Raw genomic sequence first — 19,488 nt, 5'->3', positions numbered from 1 at the left:
AAAACAAACAGTACATACTAACATTCCAGTGTCTGTCCCCCGGCGCTCTGCTTCTCTGCACTGTGTAAGCGCCGCCGGAAAGCAGAGCACAGCGGTGACGTCACCGCTGTGCTTTCCGGCCGGCGCTCACAGTCAGTGCAGAGAAGCACAGCGCCGGGGGACAGACACCAGAATGTAGTGTTTTTTTTTTTTTTTTAATTTACACTGGTAACCAGGGTAAACATCGGGTTACTAAGCGCGGCCCTGCGCTTAGTAACCCGATGTTTACCCTGGTTACCAGTGAAGACATCGCTGAATCGGCGTCACACACGCCGATTCAGCGATGTCTGCGGGAGTCCAGCGACGAAATAAAGTTCTGGACTTTCTGCTCCGACCAACGAGGTCACAGCAGGATCCAGATCGCTGCTGCGTGTCAAACACAACGATATCGCTAGCCAGGACGCTGCAACGTCACGGATCACTATAGCGATATCGTTCAGTGTGAAGGTACCTTTATGCCACTTTTCACTTTTGTTAATTCCTCCCATAGTGCTTAAAATCTTGTCACTGGTGCATGTAGATGGCCCAAGAATGGGTGAATGAGCCCTTGTAAAAATGCCTTGTCCCAGTTATCAACCCTTGTAAACAATACGCCTATGACCTGATGAATGAGCAAAACGCTTTTACATTTAGTGATCGGATCGTTTATGCTGGTGAAAAATGTCAACCTAACCAGCAGCATATCGAGCCGTGTAACCAATGATTGTGCTGCCAACACAATGGGGGCGGATAATCAGATGATTTGTTCCCTTTTTTTGCTTCCCTTGTTAATAGGCCAGTAGATAGACTAGTGTACAGTTATGGGAGTTTTTGGGCCACTATAGTCAAGGTGGTTTCTGAAGTCTGGAGAGGTTTAACCTGAAGTAAAGTGCAGTTTTCTCAACCTCTGCATATGTGAGAAGTGTTCAATAGCTGATGCTTGATGTGAGCTGAGACATTAGTAACACGCGCCTGTATCTGAAGTCCAATACTGTGCTGTACGCTTTCCTTAACGTTTCTTTCTCAGATATTTATCCTAACATAATTGCCATGGGGTTTCCGGCAGAAAGACTTGAAGGTGTATACAGAAACAATATAGACGATGTTGTAAGGTAAGTCGTTTTCTAATATTGAGCTGGTCAATTGAGGCATCCCTTTACCTGCCATTAGGTTCCCATTTGTCTTAGGCCTAGGGTGATGTTTTAGAAGGTACGCTCCATCTCTTGCCATGTTTCACATGCTTGTTTTCAGTCTCGGTGATTTTTCTCCTGGCCATCCGAATGGCTGCAAGTGAACTAGATGTGACCCAGATTGCATTGTCTAAACAGCTTCCTTCATTTTCTAACAGGATGTGTAGCTACACAAAGGCACCAAAATGCCATCCATGGTAAATCGCGTCATTAGACTGGTGGTTCCTGTATGCCTTTGTTCTGTTTAGAATTAAGTCAGGTCTCGTTTGAGGCAGGAGGTCACTATTGTCAATCTGTGGTCGTGTTCTACAGCTGCATGCTGGAAACTGCTTCATGAAAGCTTTATAAATCTGAGTTGTTAAGCCCAATCTTTAGGTGCTGGAAGCTTTTCAGATTTTCATTTTCTCTATTCCAGTGGTTTAAAAAAAGAAAAAAAAATTGTATATGTTCTCAATTGTGTAATTTTGTGACCTTCAGTGAAGACAGTAAATTTAGTCAAGGATGAGAAAAAGTTTAAATGCAGTCGGCCAAATCTTTTATGGTACATTCTCGCCCCACAAAGTGAAATCTTCTGCTTGCCATAAACAGAGTCCAAATCCACAGTGCCTGTCAATTTCAGCTGTGGATTTTCTCTGAAACAAGTGGATGAGATTTCCTCATCCAATGCCAGCTCTGTAATATACAGTCGATATTTGGCTTTGAAAATCTGGACAAAAGAACGGCCATGTATATGTCCCATATACACATGATGCAGGAGATGATGTTGGCCCCAGTTTAAGAATGTTACTTCTCAATCAAGAAAAAAAAAGGTTCTCATGTACAGGTGCTTCTCACAAAATTAGAATATCAGCAAAAAGTTAATTTACTTCAGTTCCATACAAAAAGTGACATTGGGTCAATTAGGCGAGTTTGCTGCCTATCAAGCACAGTGATACTGTTGTTTTTAAACCAGATATTGGTACTTTTGGCAGTGTGGACAGGTGCCAAGTCCTGCTGGAGAATTAAATTTCCATCTCCAAAAAGCTTGTCCGCAGAGGGAAGCATGAAGTGCTCTAAAATTTCCTGGTAGATGGCTGCGCTGACTTTGGTCTTGATAAAACACAGTGGACCTACACCAGCAGATGACATGGCTCCCCAAACCATCACTGATCGTGGAAACTTCACACTAGACCTCCAGCAGCTTGGATTGTGGCCTCCACTCTTCCTCCAAACTCTGGGTCCTTGATTTCCAAATGAAATGCAAAATTTACTTTCATCTGAAAACAACACCTTGAACCACTGACAACAGTCCAGTTCTTTTTCTCCTTGGCCCAGGTAAGACGCTTCTGGCGTAGTCTATTGGTCATGAGTGGCTTGGTACAAGGAATGTGACACTTGTAGCCCATGTCCTGGATACATCTGTGTGTGGTGGCTCTTGAAGCAATGACTCCAGCAGCAGTCCACTCCTTGTGAATCTCCCCCAAATATTTGAATGGCCTTTTCTTAACAATCCTTTAATGCTGCGGTTATCCCTGTTGCTTGTGCAACTTTCTACCACACTTTTTCCTTTCACTTAACTTTCCATTAATATGCTTGGATACTGTACTCTGTGAACAGCCAGCTTTTCTTTTTTTTTAGCAATGACCTTTTGTGACTTACCCTCCTTGTGGAGTGTGTCAAGGACTGCCTTCTGGACATCTGGCAAGTCGGCAGTCTTCCCCATTATTGTGGAGCTACTGAAACAGACTAAGGGACCTTTTTAAACACTTAGGAAGCCTGTGCAGGTTTTCTTTGTTAATTATTCTAATTTACTGAGATAATGACTTTTGGGTTTTCATTGGCTGTAAGCCATAATCATAAACATTAACAGAAATACTTGAAATAGATCACTCTGTTTGTAATGACTCCATATAATATGAGATTCACTTTTTGTATTAAAGAACTGAAATAACTTTTTGATAATCTAATTTTGTAAGAAGCACCTGTACAACAAAAAGTCCTCATAATTGTAGCATTTATTAGATGAAAAGAATAGTGACCCTACTAACCATGAGAGGAGTGATAAAGATGCTCTGCAGATGCTGACACCTTGGTTTGCTTTATTCATCAGAATTGCTCATAGAAAATGCGGCCTTATCAGCACCCATGCTTTATGCCTACAGCAGCAGGCTTGCTTCCAATAGGGGTAACGTCTGTCGATCAGAGCTGGTATTATAAGGGGTTTATTTAGGTAATATGCATTCCTACAGTGTGATCTAGCCCCATGTGTGGATGGGTTCTATTACCATTTAAAGGGGTTTTCCCACAAACAAAATTTCATTTTAATGAAAATATCTTGTAGTAATAATAAGTTCAACAATTGGATGTGTTTAAAGAAAACGTCCCTGACCTGAGATAATCTTATAAATGTGTCCCTACTGTGTAATGGCTGTGTCTGATCATACAGGAACATGATCTGATCATATCACAGCTCCTGAGCAGGGGAGGAAGCAAAACAGACTATTCAGGCATTACAGCACGGGATCCCAGCTGTCCATCTGTGTACTTTTATTTTTCTCCACCCTGCCCAGGATCCTGTAGTATGATCAGACCTTGTTCCTGCATGGTGGGACACAGCCATAACACAGTACACCACAGGGGCACATTTATAAGATTTATCTCAGGACAGGGACATTTTCTTTAAACACATCTAATTGTGCAAATTATTATTCCAAGATCTATTGATTCAAATTAACTTTTGTTCGTGGGAAAGCCCCTTTAAGGGAATCTGTCAGCAGGTTTTTACTGTGTAATCAGAGAACGGCATAATGTAGAGGCAGAGACCTTGATTCCAGCAATCAGTCACTTGCTGGACTGTTTCAATAAAATCCAGTGTTAGATCAGCAGGCAATTATCATTAGTGGTCTAGTTTCCTCCCAGTCCACGGCTGTGTAACCCTGCCCCCACCACTGATTAGCAGCTTTCTGGCAAGGGTTATGCTAGATCTGCCGCAGAGAAAACTGATTATCAAAATGACAAAATGCAGACCATAAAGTGACACCACCAGAATGGGGGTCTTTGTAGCTACATCATGCTGTTCTCTGATTCCATAGCAAAAGCCTGCTGACAGATTATTATTTATTATTATTATAGCGCCATTTATTCATGGCACTTTACATGTGAGGAGGGGTATACATAATAAGTACAATAATCCTAAGCAATACAAGTCACTACTGGTACAGTAGGAGAGAGCACTCTGCCCACAAGGGCTCACAATCTACAAGGCAGATTGCCTGTAATACTTCTGCTCTCCTGCTTGTAATGTCTCCTCACCTACAGATCAATATTCAGCTTAGAAGAGAATGTGTCACCAATAGTAGGACCACCCATGGCTTATTAGGCCTCATAAAGGTACCTTCACACATAACGATATTGTTAACGATATCGTTGCTATTTGTGACGTAGCAACGATATCGTTAACGATATCGTTATGTGTGACAGCGACCAACGATCAGGCCCCTGCTGGGAGATCGTTGGTCGCTGAATAAAGTCCAGAACTTTATTTCGTCGCTGGACTCCCTGGAGACATCGCTGGATCGGCGTGTGTGACACCAATCCAGCGATGTCTTCACTGGTAACCAGGGTAAACATCGGGTAACTAAGCGCAGGGCCGCGCTTAGTAACCCGATGTTTACCCTGGTTACCATGCTAAAAGTAAAAAAAAACAAACACTACATACTTACCTACAGCCGTCTGTCCTCCAGCGCTGTGCTCTGCACTCCTCCTGTACTGTCTGTGAGCCGGAAAGCAGAGCGGTGACGTCACCGCTCTGCTTTCCGGCTCACAGCCAGTACAGGAGGAGTGCAGAGAAGCAGAGCGCAGCGCTGGAGGACAGACGGCTGTAGGTAAGTATGTAGTGTTTGTTTTTTTTTACTTTTAGCATGGTAACCAGGGTAAACATCGGGTTACTAAGCGCGGCCCTGCGCTTAGTTACCCGATGTTTACCCTGGTTACCGGCATCGTTGGTCGCTGGAGAGCGGTCTGTGTGACAGCTCTCCAGCGACCAAACAGCGACGCTGCAGCGATCCGGATCGTTGTCGGTATCGCTGCAGCGTCACTTAAGGTACCGTCACACTTAGCGACGCTGCAGCGATACCGACAACGATCCGGATCGCTGCAGCGTCGCTGTTTGGTCGCTGGAGAGCTGTCACACAGACAGCTCTCCAGCGACCAACGATCCCGAGGTCCCCGGTAACCAGGGTAAACATCGGGTAGCTAAGCGCAGGGCCGCGCTTAGTAACCCGATGTTTACCCTGGTTACCAGCGTAAAAAAACAAACAGTACATACTTACATTCAGCTGTCTGTCCCTTGCCGTCTGGTTCCTGCACTGACTGCTGGCCGTAAAGTGAAAGTGAAAGCACAGCACAGCGGTGAGTCACACAGCGGTGACTCACCGCTGTGGCTGTGCTCTGCTTTCACTTTACGGCCAGCAGTCAGTGCAGGAACCAGACGGCAAGGGACAGACAGCTGAATGTAAGTATGTACTGTTTGTTTTTTTACGCTGGTAACCAGGGTAAACAGCGGGTTACTAAGGCTACGTTCACATTGGCGTTCCGCCAATGTGCGTCGCTGTTGCCCCTATGTTTAACATAGGGGACGCGTGCGTCGTTTTGGTGGCGTTTTTCACCACGTGCGTCGTTTCCGACGCTAGCGTCGGACGCAAGAAAACGCTACATGTAGCATTTTCTGTGCGTCCGATTTTCGTCGGAAAACGACGCACGCGTCGCAAAACGCGCGCGTTTTTGCGCGCGTTTTAGCGTGCGTCGCGTCGCCGACGCACGGCGGCGCAACGCTAATGTGAACGTAGCCTAAGCGCGGCCCTGCGCTTAGTTACCCGATGTTTACCCTGGTTACCAGTGAAGACATCGCTGAATCGGTGTCACACACGCCGATTCAGCGATGTCTACGGGGAGTCCAGCGACGAAATTGAGTTCTGGACTTTCTTCCCCGACCAGCGATCTCCCAGCAGGGGCCTGATCGCTGCTGCCTGTCACACTGGACGATATCGCTAGCGAGGACGCTGCAACGTCACGGATCGCTAGCGATATCGTCTAGTGTGACAGTACCTTTAATGTGAAGGGCCCTTTAGAACATACTTCTATTTTTATCTTAAGCCACTTGTGATGAAGGGTCACCACTTGTCAGGCGAGTCTTCCAGGTGACCAGACATAACTGTTTGTGTGTAGCAATGGGCAGAGGAGTGTCTGGACAGGAGCGGGGGAGTAGGGTAATATATTTCTGCATACCTCTGCTCTGTCTGATTGGGAGGAAGTGAGGACCTTTTTAAAGGGTTGTGAAATTAACCAATTCCTTCTCGTCGGAAATGAGTGCGTTTGATACAGAAGCCTTAAACGGTGGTCTTATCTGACAGTTTATCCCACACAGATCAGCCACATCTTATATTGTGGCAGCCAAAGAACTGACCTATCCAGCTATGGGCTCTGAAGGTGTTCTGTGGTACCTGGCACCAAGACGATGTGTTCTGTAAGGGATCTGCTACTGTCACCAATCTGGGGCTGCCATTTAATAAGGGTGAGCAGCAGTGCCAGACTGGTGATTTTTAGTAAATGTAAGTGTCAAAAGCGCTCAGACATGCTGCGGGGACTGAAACAATGTTTAGGTAGCTTGTAAGGCTATGTTCACACATAGCATCCTGTCCCTGCGGGTTCTCCCGCAGCGGATTTGATAAATCTGCAGGGCAAAACAACTGCGGTTCTCCCTGCAGATTTATCGCGGTTTGTTCCGCGGTTTCCGCCTATACTATTGATGCTGCATATGCAGCAAAATGCAGCATCAATAGTAATGTTAAAAATAATAAAAATTGGTTATACTCACCCTCTGACGTCCCGATCCCTCGGCGCTGCACCCGGCGGTCCGGTTCCAGAGATGCTGTGCGAGAAGGACCCTTCGTGACGTCACGGTCATGTGACCGCGACGTCACCGAAGGTCCTGGTCGCACAGCAACTCCGACCGGACGGCCGCGTGCAGCGCTGACTTCAGAGGGTGAGTATAACATGATTTTTTATTTTTATTCTTTTTTTTAACCCCAAATATGGTTCCCGGGGCCTGGAGGAGAGTCTCCTCTCCTCCACCCCGGGTACCATCCGCACATTATCCGCTTACTTCCCGCAACGTGGGCACAGCCCCATGCGGGAAGTAAGCGGTTCAATGTATTCCTATGGGTGCAGAATCGCAGCGATTCTGCACAAAGAAGTGACATGCTGCGGGTTTTAAACCGCTGCGTTCCTGCGCGGTTTTTCCCGCAGCATGTGCACAGCGGTTTGCGGTTTACATGTAAATGGAAACGCTATGGAAACTGCAGCGGACCCGCAGCGGCAAAATCGCTGCGGTTCCGCGGTAAAAACCGCAACGTGTGAATATAGCCTAAGTGTTCAAGTAATATCCTCATAAATTCCAAGAATCACAGCCGAACACATTGCCCCACACCAGTTTCACCATCTTGCTAACTTCTTCTCACGACTGGTAGCCCCATGCCTTAATGGGTCAGTGTTTTGTTTTTTTTTGCCAACTTGAGGGACGGTTAGAAATGATTCCTGACATAAAATGTACTGATGTCTTATCAGGCATGGTTGTATGGAGCAGGCACAGGAACGTGGCTTGCCCCATACATGGCAGGTGCTGGCTGTGTAATTCAACAAGCACCTGTCTCTAACAGTGTCCGGGCCTAGCTTCTGGTTGAACACTTAAATGCCGCAGTTGTCCCAAATTGAAGACCCTTATGGCAGGGGTGTGCAATTAAATTTATCGAGGGACCATGTGGGAGACTCTGTTGTGGAGGCCTGAACCAAGAAGCTAAACGTAAAATATTATATTACTGATCTGAACTAATTTATGTTGCTTAATTGACATGTACAAGATCCTATCCCAGTATGTAGCAGCAGCCACCTTCAATTAGAAATATAGCAGTATTTCTGATTTGCTATGCCTCTTTCCGCATGGACAAGGCTGTGGAGTCAGTAAGGCAAACCTCCGACTCTTCAATTTTCATGACACCGACTCTGACTCCACCAAAATGGGCTCCGACTCCACAGCCCTGGTGTCAGGCATTGCAGGACCTTTTGTATCCATAGTTGTGACAACTAGCTAAGGCTACGTTCACATTTGCGTCTTTCGCCGCAGCGTCGTCGACGCAACGCACGACGCAAGTGAAACGCATGTCAAACGCAGGTTTTTTAGACGCATGCGTTCAACGCATGCTTCAGAAAACGCAGCTTTTTTTTAAATGGGGTGCGTCTGTCAAAAAACGTGTTTTTCAACGCATGCGTTTTCTTAAAGTGATGTCATTCAAAGCCACTATTACTGTCTAGACACTAGATAAGGACCACTAATGGCTATAAGAGGGTGGGTATCATTGTAACTGTGTATATATACCCTGGCAGAGCTGATTTTCTCAGATTTGGCTGTGGTTCATCATGATGGCGCGTCCTATGGAGAGTATCTACATGGATATGGATATGGATTTTGCCTTGGCTAATGCCTATGCTATTGCCTATTACGAGCAAAGGAAAAGGGATAAACGGAGAAGGAGTCATCGGCGCTTTTGGCTACACCCTATCGTGGAAGTCCGGGAGAGCCGTGGAGCATACCATTGTTTGTTTGGCGAGCTAAATGAGAACCAGGAAAAATATTATGAATATACCAGGATGTCTCAGGACAGCTTCCGCTATCTTCTACGTTGTGTGGAAGGAGCCATTACTGTTACTGTAACAGTGATCGTAACCATGGATATCAATGGTCCTGCAATGCCTGCACATGAGGAAAGAGACATAGCAAATCAGAAAAACTATACTACATTTCTCATTGGAGCAGTTTGCTATTATTTATTTATTACACCTAGTACATATTAGGATAGGCTCTTGGAGCTGGTAATACCCTTTAAACTATGCTGCCTTGCTGATATTGCTAATATATTTTATGATAGGGCTTATTTGTATGTGTATTCTTGCCAGAAGCAGCTAGCCTAATGTGCCCTGATCTGCTGCGACTCTTACTATGATCTCTATCCATCTCGGTTTCTGTCTATCAGTGGTCTAGTCTCTCTCTACTTCTGTCTCAATCATGCTTTTTTTCCTCCCTTTTCCTCTGACTTGTTCTCATTCTAAACTCCTTTTCTTGCTCACATGCCTTCTCCCTTTACTTTTGTGCTCCAATGTTGCATATACACCTGACTTGTCTGAAAATCAGGTCTAAGTAGGTTAACCCCTTAGTGACCAGGCCAATTTTTACAATTCTGACCACTGTCACTTTAAGGTTATAACTCTGGAACGCTTCACCGTATCCCAGGGGTGTCAAACTGCATTCCTCGAGGGCTGCAAACAGGTCATGTTTTCAGGATTCCCTTGCATTGCACAGGTGATAATTTAATCACCTGCAGAGAATGATTCCAGCACCTTGTGCAATGCTAAGGAAATCCTGAAAACCTGACCTGTTTTCAGCCCTCGAGGAATGCAGTTTGACACCCCTGCCGTATCCCACTGATTCTGAGACTGTTTTTTTCGTGACCTATTATACTTCATGTTAGTGGTAACATTTCTTCAATATGACTTGCGTTTATTTATGAAAAAAAAAACCTGAAATTTGGCAACAATTCTGAAAATTTAGCAATTTTCAAACTTAATTTTTGTGCCTTTTTAAGACCGTCATATTTTATAAAATAGTTAATAATTAACATTTCCCACATGTCTACTGTACATCAACTCAATTTTGGAAACATTATTTTTTTTGTTAGAACATTATAAGGGTATGTGCACACGTTGCCGATTCTCTGCGGATCCGCAGCGTTTTTTGAGGTGCAGAAACGCTGCAGATCCGCAATTGATTTACAGTACAATGAGAAAAAAAAATGCTGTGCACACTTTGCGGAAAATCCGCTGCGGTTTAAAAGAAGTAGCATGTCACTTCTTTTTTGTGAATCTGCAGTGTTTTTGTACCCATTCCATTATAGAAAACCGCAGGGGTAAAAACCGCAGCAAATCCGCAAGAAAACCACAGCAAAAACGCACAAACACTGTTGAACCGCACAAACAACGATGCGGAACCGCAGGTGCGTTTTCTGCCAGGAGAGGCGCTGTATGAAATATTGATATATACATATATATACATGTGTCTCACTGAAATATATATATACGGATTACATACGGAGGATGACACGCGCAAAATACGCTGACACACCCTGCCTACGGATGACATACGGATCACTATTTTGGGAACATTTCTGCGTATTACGGCCGTAAACAAACGGACTGTATTTTCATACGCTGAGCGTGACGCCGGCCTTAATCTGCAAAAGTGCAATCTATCAATATGTAAAATTATGTAGCCCATATAGTAAAGGGAGAAAGAATGTGACCACTAAAATTGCCAATTATGTTCATATCTCCCCTAAGAAAAAAGCAGTAAGAAGCCGTCAAAACATTTTATGAACCCCAGAATGGTGTCAATTAAAAATGGTAGCATAACTTACAAAAAAAACTAACCAATCTCAATCGATGGGAAATTAAGGCTAGGTTCACACGTGTTTGCGTTTTTTGTGTTAATTTTCAGCTGTGTTTTAAACAGAACCAGCAAGGCCTGAGATTTCAGAAAATCTCATGTGCACCCCCTTTTTTTTTTCCCTTCCGTATTTTGTGCTTTGCATGGCTTTTCGGAAATAGAGCATGTCACTTTCAGCGTATTTCCAAACCTGATTGTATGGAATAGGGCTTTTTTTTTTTTTTTTTTTCAACACTAAACCTTATCAGCATGCAAAAAAACTGTTAAATGCGTAGTGTGAACTTGCCCTAAAGGCCCCTTCACATTAAGCGACGCTGCAGCGATACTGACAACGATCCGGATCGCTGCAGCGTCGCTCTTTGGTCGCTGGAGAGCTGTCACACAGACCGCTCTCCAGCGACCAACGATGCCGGTAACCAGGGTAAACATCGGGTAACTAAGCGCAGGGCCGCGCTTAGTAACCCGATGTTTACCCTGGTTACCATCCTAAAAGTAAAAAAACAAACACTACATACTTACCTAACGCTGTCTGTCCTCCAGCGCTGTGCTCTGCTCTCCTCCTGTACTGTCTGTGTGAGCACAGCGGCCGGAAAGCAGAGCGGTGACGTCACCGCTCTGCTTTCCGGCTGACCGACGCTCACAGCCAGTGCAGGAGGAGAGCAGAGTACAGCGCTGGAGGACAGACAGCGTTAGGTAAGTATGTAGTGTTTGTTTTTTTACTTTTAGGATGGTAACCAGGGTAAACATTGGGTTACTAAGCGCGGCCCTGCGCTTAGTTACCCGATGTTTACCCTGGTTACCAGTGAAGACATCGCTGGATCGGTGTCACACACGCCGATCCAGCGATGTCAGCAGGGAGTCCAGTGACGAAATAAAGTTCTGGACTTTCCTCAGCGACCAACGATCTCCCAGCAGGGGCCTGATCGTTGGTCGCTGTCACACATAACGATTTCATTAACGATATCGTTGCTACGTCACAAAATGCAACGATATCGTTAACAATATCGTTGTGTGTGAAGGTACCTTAAGGCTATGTGCACACGTTGCGGATTAGGCTTAGGAATTTCTGGTGCGGATTCTGCCTCTCCTGGCAGAAAACGCACCTGCGGATTTGTTGCGTTTTTTGTGCGGTTCTGCAGTGTTTTTTGTGCATTTTTGCTGCGGTTTTCTTGCGGATATGCTGCGTTTTTTACCCCTGCGGTTTCCTATAATGGAATGGGTACAAAAACGCTGCAGATTCGCAAAAATAAAGTGACATGCTACTTCTTTTAACCCCTTCATGACCCAGCCTATTTTGACCTTAAAGACCTTGCCGTTTTTTGCAATTCTGACCAGTGTCCCTTTATGAGGTAATAACTCAGGAACGCTTCAACGGATCCTAGCGGTTCTGAGATTGTTTTTTCGTGACATATTGGGCTTCATGTTAGTGGTAAATTTAGGTCAATAAATTCTGCGTTTATTTGTGATAAAAACGGAAATTTGGCAAAAATTTTGAAAATTTCGCAATTTTCACATTTTGAATTTTTATTCTGTTAAACCAGAGAGATATGTGACACAAAATAGTTAATAAATAACATTTCCCACATGTTTACTTTACATCAGCACAATTTTGGAAACAAAATTTTTTTTTGTTAGGAAGTTATAAGGGTTAAAATTTGACCAGCGATTTCTCATTTTTACAACGAAATTTACAAAACCATTTTTTTTAGGGACCACCTCACATTTGAAGTCAGTTTGAGGGGTCTATATGGCTGAAAATACCCAAAAGTGACACCATTCTAAAAACTGCACCCCTCAAGGTGCGCAAAACCACATTCAAGAAGTTTATTAACCCTTCAGGTGCTTCACAGCAGCAGAAGCAACATGGAAGGAAAAAATGAACATTTAACTTTTTAGTCACAAAAATTATCTTTTAGCAACAATTTTTTTATTTTCCCAATGGTAAAAGGAGAAACTGAACCACGAAAGTTGTTGTCCAATTTGTCCTGAGTACGCTGATACCTCATATGTGGGGGTAAACCACTGTTTGGGCGCACGGCAGGGCTTGGAAGGGAAGGAGCGCCATTTGACTTTTTGAATCAAAAATTGGCTCCACTCTTTAGCGGACACCATGTCACGTTTGGAGAGCACCCGTGTGCCTAAACATTGGAGCTCCCCCACAAGTGACCCCATTTTGGAAACTAGACCCCCCAAGGAACTTATTTAGATGCCTAGTGAGCACTTTAAACCCTCAGGTGCTTCACAAATTGATCTGTAAAAATGAAAAAGTACTTTTTTTTTCACACAAAAAATTCTTTTCGCCTCAATTTTTTCATTTTCACATGGGCAGTAGGATAAAATGGATCATAAAATTTGTTGGGCAATTTCTCCCGAGTACGCCGATACCTCATATGTGGGGGTAAACCACTGTTTGGGCACTCGGCAGGGCTCGGAAGGGAAGGCGCGCCATTTGACTTTTTGAATGGAAAATTAGCTCCAATTGTTAGCGGACACCATGTCGCATTTGGAGAGCCCCTGTGTGCCTAAACATTGGAGCTCCCCCACAAGTGACCGCATTTTGGAAACTAGACCCCCCAAGGAACTTATCTAGATGCATATTGAGCACTTTAAACCCCCAGGTGCTTCACAGAAGTTTATAACGCAGAGCCATGAAAATAAAAAATAATTTTTCTTTCCTCAAAAATGATTTTTTAGCCTGCAATTTTTTATTTTCCCAAGGGTAACAGGAGAAATTTGACCCCAAAAGTTGTTGTCCAGTTTCTCCTGAGTATGCTGATACCCCATATGTGGGGGTAAATCACTGTTTGGGCACATGCCGGGGCTCGGAAGTGAAGTAGTGACGTTTTGAAATGCAGACTTTGATGGAATGCTCTGTGGGCGTCACGTTGCGTTTGCAGAGCCCCTGATGTGGCTTAACAGTAGAAACCCCCCACAAGTGACCCCATTTTGGAAACTAGACCCCCCAAGGAACTTATCTAGATATGTGGTGAGCACTTTGAACCCCCAAGTGCTTCACAGATGTTTACAACGCAGAGCCGTGAAAATAATAAATACGTTTTCTTTCCTCAAAAATAATTATTTAGCCCAGAATTTTTTAATTTTCCCAAGGGTAACAGGAGAAATTTGACCCCAATATTTGTTGTCCAGTTTCTCCTGAGTACGGTGATACCCCATATGTGGGGGTAAACCACTGTTTGGGCACACGTTGGGGCTCGGAAGTGAAGTAGTGACGTTTTGAAATGCAGACTTTGATGGAATGGTCTGCGGGCATCACGTTGCGTTTGCAGAGCCCCTGGTGTGCCTAAACAGTAGAAACCCCCCACAAGTGACCCCATTTTAGAAACTAGACCCCCCAAGGAACTTATCTAGATATGTGGTGAGCACTTTGAACCCCCAAGTGCTTCACAGATGTTTACAACGCAGAGCCGTGAAAATAAAAAATCATTTTTCTTTCCTCAAAAATGATGTTTTAGCAAGCATTTTTTTAGATTCACAAGGGTAACAGGAGAAATTGGACCCCAGTAATTGTTGCACAGTTTATCCTGAGTACACTGATACCCCATATGTGGGGGTAAACCACTGTTTGAGCACACGTCAGGGCTCGGAAGTGAGGGAGCACCATTTGACTTTTTGAATACAAGATTGGCTGGAATCAATGGTGGCGCCATGTTGCGTTTGGAGACCCCTGATGTGCCTAAACAGTGGTAACCCCTCAATTCTACCTCCAACACCTCAAATAGAAAATCGCAATTGTAAAACCGCAGTGAAATGCGCAGAAAAAAACGCGGTAAATCCGCCATAAATCCGCAGCGGTTTAGCACTGCGGATTTATCAAATCCGCAGCGGAAAAATCCGCAGAGGACCAGAATACGTGTGCACATACCGAAACCCTACCCCTAACCCTAACCCTACCCCTAACCCTATTCTAACATTAGTGGAAAAAAAAATTTCTTTATTTTTTTATTGTCCCTACCTATGGGGGTGACAAGGGGGGGGGGGGGGGGGGGTCATTTATTATTTTTTTTATTTTGATCACTGAGATATAATCTATCTCAGTGATCAAAATGCACTTTGGAACGAATCTGCCGGCCGGCAGATTCGGCGGGCGCACTGCGCATGCGCCCGCCATTTTGGAAGATGGCGGTGCCCAGGGAGAAGACGGACGGGACCCCGGCACGATCGGTAAGTATGATGGGGTGGGGGGGGGGGACCACAGGGGGGGGGGGGGGAATCGGAGCGCGGCAGGCGTGGAACGGAGCGCGGCGGGCGTGGAACGGAGCACGGGGGGGTGGAACGGAGGGGGGGGTGATTGGAGCACGGGGGGAGCGGACAAGAGCACGAGGGGGAGCGGAGCACTGGATGGAGGGGAGCCGGAGCAGTGTACCGGCCAGATCGGGGGGCTGGGGGGGCGATCGGTGGGGTGGGGGCACATTAGTATTTCCAGCCATGGCCGATGATATTGCAGCATCGGCCATGGCTGGATTGTAATATTTCACCCGTTATAATAGGTGAAATATTACAAATCGCTCTGATTGGCAGTTTCACTTTCAACAGCCAATCAGAGCGATCGTAGCCACGAGGGGGTGAAGCCACCCCCCCTGGGCTAAACTACCACTCCCCCTGTCCCTGCAGATCGGGTGAAATGGGAGTTAACCCTTTCACCGGATCTGCAGGGACGCGATCTTTCCATGACGCCACATAGGCGTCATGGGTCGGATTGGCACCGACTTTCATGACACCTACGTGGCGTCATGGGTCGGGAAGGGGTTAAACCGCAGCGGATTTTCCGCAAAGTGTGCACAGCATTTTTTTTTCTCATTGATTTATATTGTACTGTAAATCACTTGTAGATCTGCAGAGAATCCACAACGTGTGCACATACCCTAAATCTTTTTTTTTTTTTTTTTTAATTATTATTATATAAAGTTCAGATTTTTTTTTCCCCCTTATGTAAAAAAAAAATAGACTTGCAAGTTTGGTATGGTCTGAACGGTAGGGACTTAGGCTACTTTCACACTAGCGTTTTTTTAAATCCGTCACAATGCGTCGTTTTGCAGAAAAAACGTATCCTGCAAAAGTGCTTGCAGGATGCGTTTTTTCCCCATAGACTTCTATTGACGACGCATTTGCGACGGATTGGCACACTTCGCATCCGTCTTGCGACGGATGCGTCGTGCTTTGGCGGACCGTCGGGAGAAAAAAACCCTACATGTAACGTTTTTTTCTCCCGACAGACCGCTTTTTCCGACCGCGCATGCGCGGCCGGAACTCCGCCCCCACCTCCCCGCACCTTACAATGGGGCAGCGGTGCGCCGGAAAAATGCATCCGCTGCCTCCATTGTGCAATGCAGCAAACGCTAGCGTCGGAATCTCTCCCCGACGCATTGCGACGGGGAGATTCCGACGCTAGTGTGAAAGGAGCCTTAGAGGATCATATTGCCTGGCCAGTCTTGCTGTACAGTGATCACTATCAATGCAAACCCTCTCCCACCAAAACAATTATAGGGTAAAATGAATGGTGTCTTTCAAGCTTAGTTCATCCTCCAAGAAACAAGTTCTCATAGGGCTTTGTCAATGTAGAAAATAAAAAATCTATGGCCCATGGGAGAGGATGAAACAGAAATTGGCTTAAAAGATTAAAGATCAGTTATCGTCAAAAAATTACCTATTTAAATTGTGCTTTTATGTTGCATGTGTGTGTTTTTTGTTTATCCCAACTTGTATTTAAAACAAAAGCTAGAAATCTTGCAATATTCACACTGGCCACTGGGGCTATTTTAGACTCCTACATGCTGCCTTTTCAGGGAGTCTGCAATAGATTTTATCAGCAGAGGCAGGATTACAATGACAGGTAGGGCCTCTATAAACAGCTGATGACATTGGATCCACCATTCACAATAGTGGATGGCCCAGCTGACCCTGAGCCTCCTCCCTTCTCAATCACCTGTGCACATGCTAACTAGATGCTTCATTACAAAAGCTGGGGATAGTGTGGGGACACACACACACACACACACACACACACACACACACACACACACACACACACACACACACACACACACACACTTTTTTTTCTTAAATCAATACCTTCAACACAAAACAGATGTAAATGTGTATTTTCCCCATCTGTAGCATCCCTTTAATGCAAAGTTTAAATTGTCTATATCATATGGTGTATCAAGCAGTGTATAGTTGGCAGTTTTTTAATTCTTTTTTTGGTCCTGTGCATTGCTTTTTCCTGTAAGACCCCAGAGGTCTAGATCTTGGCAACCACCTCCAGTGCGGACCTACTGTGTCCAGATACATACACTGCCTATGCAATTTCCTCCTCAACTTTCAGACTTAACAGTATTAAGGTTTGGCCATGAGCCAGGCCGCACAATGACAAATAAAGGTGTAACAAAGCATTGGTTACACAAGGAGCACCATACAGCAGGGATAAGAGGCCTCCTCCTGCACTGATTGTATAGGAATTCTAGGCCCAGCACAGTGTGCAGAAGTGATTGCTGCACAATCCATCCGTCCAGTCTGCATTTTAAGGGGGCATGCAGGATGATGCTGGATATGATATTAAACCGCAGTTTCATCCATCTCGATCATATTCTTTGATTGCTGGTTGACAAATAATGATCTCCAGCCCCTGGACTTGGATCTTGAGGGCGTTTAGCTCCGCACATGTGTTCACACAAGTTGGTAGTCAAGATAATGAGCTAGAGAAAAGCCGGAACCCTAATATGAGCGCTCTGATGCAGCACATGCTTCCTGATGAAGCAATGAACTCCCAGAAAAGCCTGTTTCTGCAGACTGCACTGTCATGGAGCCAAGCAGGAAGCTAGAACCAGATGCAGAGAACAGGGCTGGAGTGGAAAAATGCATGTTGATTTGGAGATCAAAGACCCCTCACCCATTCTTGAGATCATTAAAGTTTAAGTACAATGACTGTATTCAGAGTAGATTTACTGGGAAAGGCAAACTCCTCACCAGTTTTCTGTGTGTGTAACCCATTAGTGAGCAGCTGTGATGGCACGCTGCTGGAGCACCACAGTCCTAGTGTCCATAGAAAGGAAGCGCTTCTCTGCACATATGGATTGAGGCTTGAGATCTGTGCAGGTGCTCATCATAGCTCCCCTCAATGTCACTGAGGATTGAAGAGGCGATTTTATGCTCCCACTGCATGTCTTGCCCCTTTCTTGCTCCTGCAGATCACTGTTGGCTTACATACAAGAAATTGCTGCACGCCACTATTTACCATCATGGCCAAAAGTTTTGAATGACACAATTTTGATTCTCACAAAGTTTACTGCTTCGGGAGTTTTAGTTCTTTTAGTCAGATTTTTCTCTGGTTACTGAAATGCAATTCTAATAATTTCATAAGTCTATGAAGCTTATGCAAAGACTCAATATTTACAGTGTTCACACTTATTTTTCAACACTTCTGCCATTGTCCTGTCACCTGAATATTATCTTTTGGGCTAAATCCTGACTACTGGCATCTCATTCTTATCTGTGCTTGGAATTTATCAGAACTTTTGTCCATTTGTCCACCCGCTTTTTGAGGATTGACCATAGGTTCTAAATAGAATTGAGACCTGGGGAGTTTCCTGGACATGGACCCAAAATGTACATGTTTTGTTCACTGTGCCTCTTAAGCTTTAGTCACACTAAACGACTTACCAACGATCATGACCAGCGATACGACCTGGCCGTGATCGTTGGTAAGTCGTTCTGTGGTCGCTGGGGAGCTGTCACACAGACAGCTCTCTCCAGCGACCAACGATCAGGGGAACGACTTCGGCATCGTTGAAACTGTCTTCAACGATGCCGAAGTCCCCCTGCAGCACCCGGGTAAACATCGGGTTACTAGGTGCAGGGCCGCGCTTAGTAACCCGATATTTACCCTGGTTACCATTGTAAAAGTGAAAAAAAAAAAAACACTACATACTCACATTCTGATGTCTGTCACGTCCCCCGCCGGCGTCCACAGGGTTAAAACTGCTTTCGGCAAGAGCGCTGCCAATGCATGCGCTGCTGCCGAGAGCTACCCTGCACTGACTGTGTCAGCGCCGGCAGTAATAGCGTGTGCTCTGCTTTACGGCCGGCGCTGACAGTCAGTGCAGGGAAGCTCTCGGCCGGAGCGCGTGCATTAGCAGCGCTCCTGCCGAAAGCAGTTTTAACCCTGTGGACACCGGGGGACGTGACAGACATCAGAATGTGAGTATGTACTGTTTTTGTTTTTTTTTTTTACTTTTACAATGGTAACCAGGGTAAATATCGAGTTACTAAGTGCGGCCCTGCGCTTAGTAACCCGATATTTACCCTGGTTACAAGTGAACACATCGCTGGATCAGCGTCACACACGCCGATCCAGCGATGACAGCGGGTGATCAGCGACCAAAAAAATGATCATTCCCCAACGATCTCCCAGCAGGGGCTTGATCGTTGGTCACTGTCACACATAACGAGATCGTTAGTGGGATCGTTGCTACGTCACCAAAAGCGTGACGTTGCAACGATATCGTTAACGATATCGTTGTGTGACTTCAGCTTTAGTTATCACTTTTGCCCTGTGACATGATGCTGGAAAGTCTTGTTAATCACTGAATGGCTCCTGGATGGTTTGTAGAAGCTTCTCTTGGAGGATGTGTTGATACCATTTAATTAAACTAGTGTGCTTAAGCTGGAGTCTCACATAACGATATCGTTAACGATATCGTTGCAACGTCACGCTTTTGGTGACTTAGCAAC

At 45.2% G+C, this 19,488-nt stretch overlaps 1 protein-coding gene across 1 annotated transcript in view; it reads left to right on the top strand.

Moving 5' to 3' along the window:
* Positions 1 to 19,488, top strand: part of PTEN (phosphatase and tensin homolog) — an 80,138-nt gene that overhangs the window by 22,021 nt on the left and 38,629 nt on the right. The window contains exon 2 of the mRNA XM_069753520.1: positions 1,046 to 1,130. Coding sequence (XP_069609621.1) covers positions 1,046 to 1,130 — 85 coding nt within the window. The remainder of the gene's footprint in view (positions 1 to 1,045; positions 1,131 to 19,488) is intronic.

Source organism: Ranitomeya imitator, chromosome 2 (genome assembly GCF_032444005.1).
Source record: "Ranitomeya imitator isolate aRanImi1 chromosome 2, aRanImi1.pri, whole genome shotgun sequence".
Classification (NCBI taxonomy): Eukaryota; Metazoa; Chordata; class Amphibia; order Anura; family Dendrobatidae; genus Ranitomeya; species Ranitomeya imitator.
Note: the sequence above shows the minus strand (reverse complement) of the source record. Positions and strands in the feature narration are given on the sequence as shown.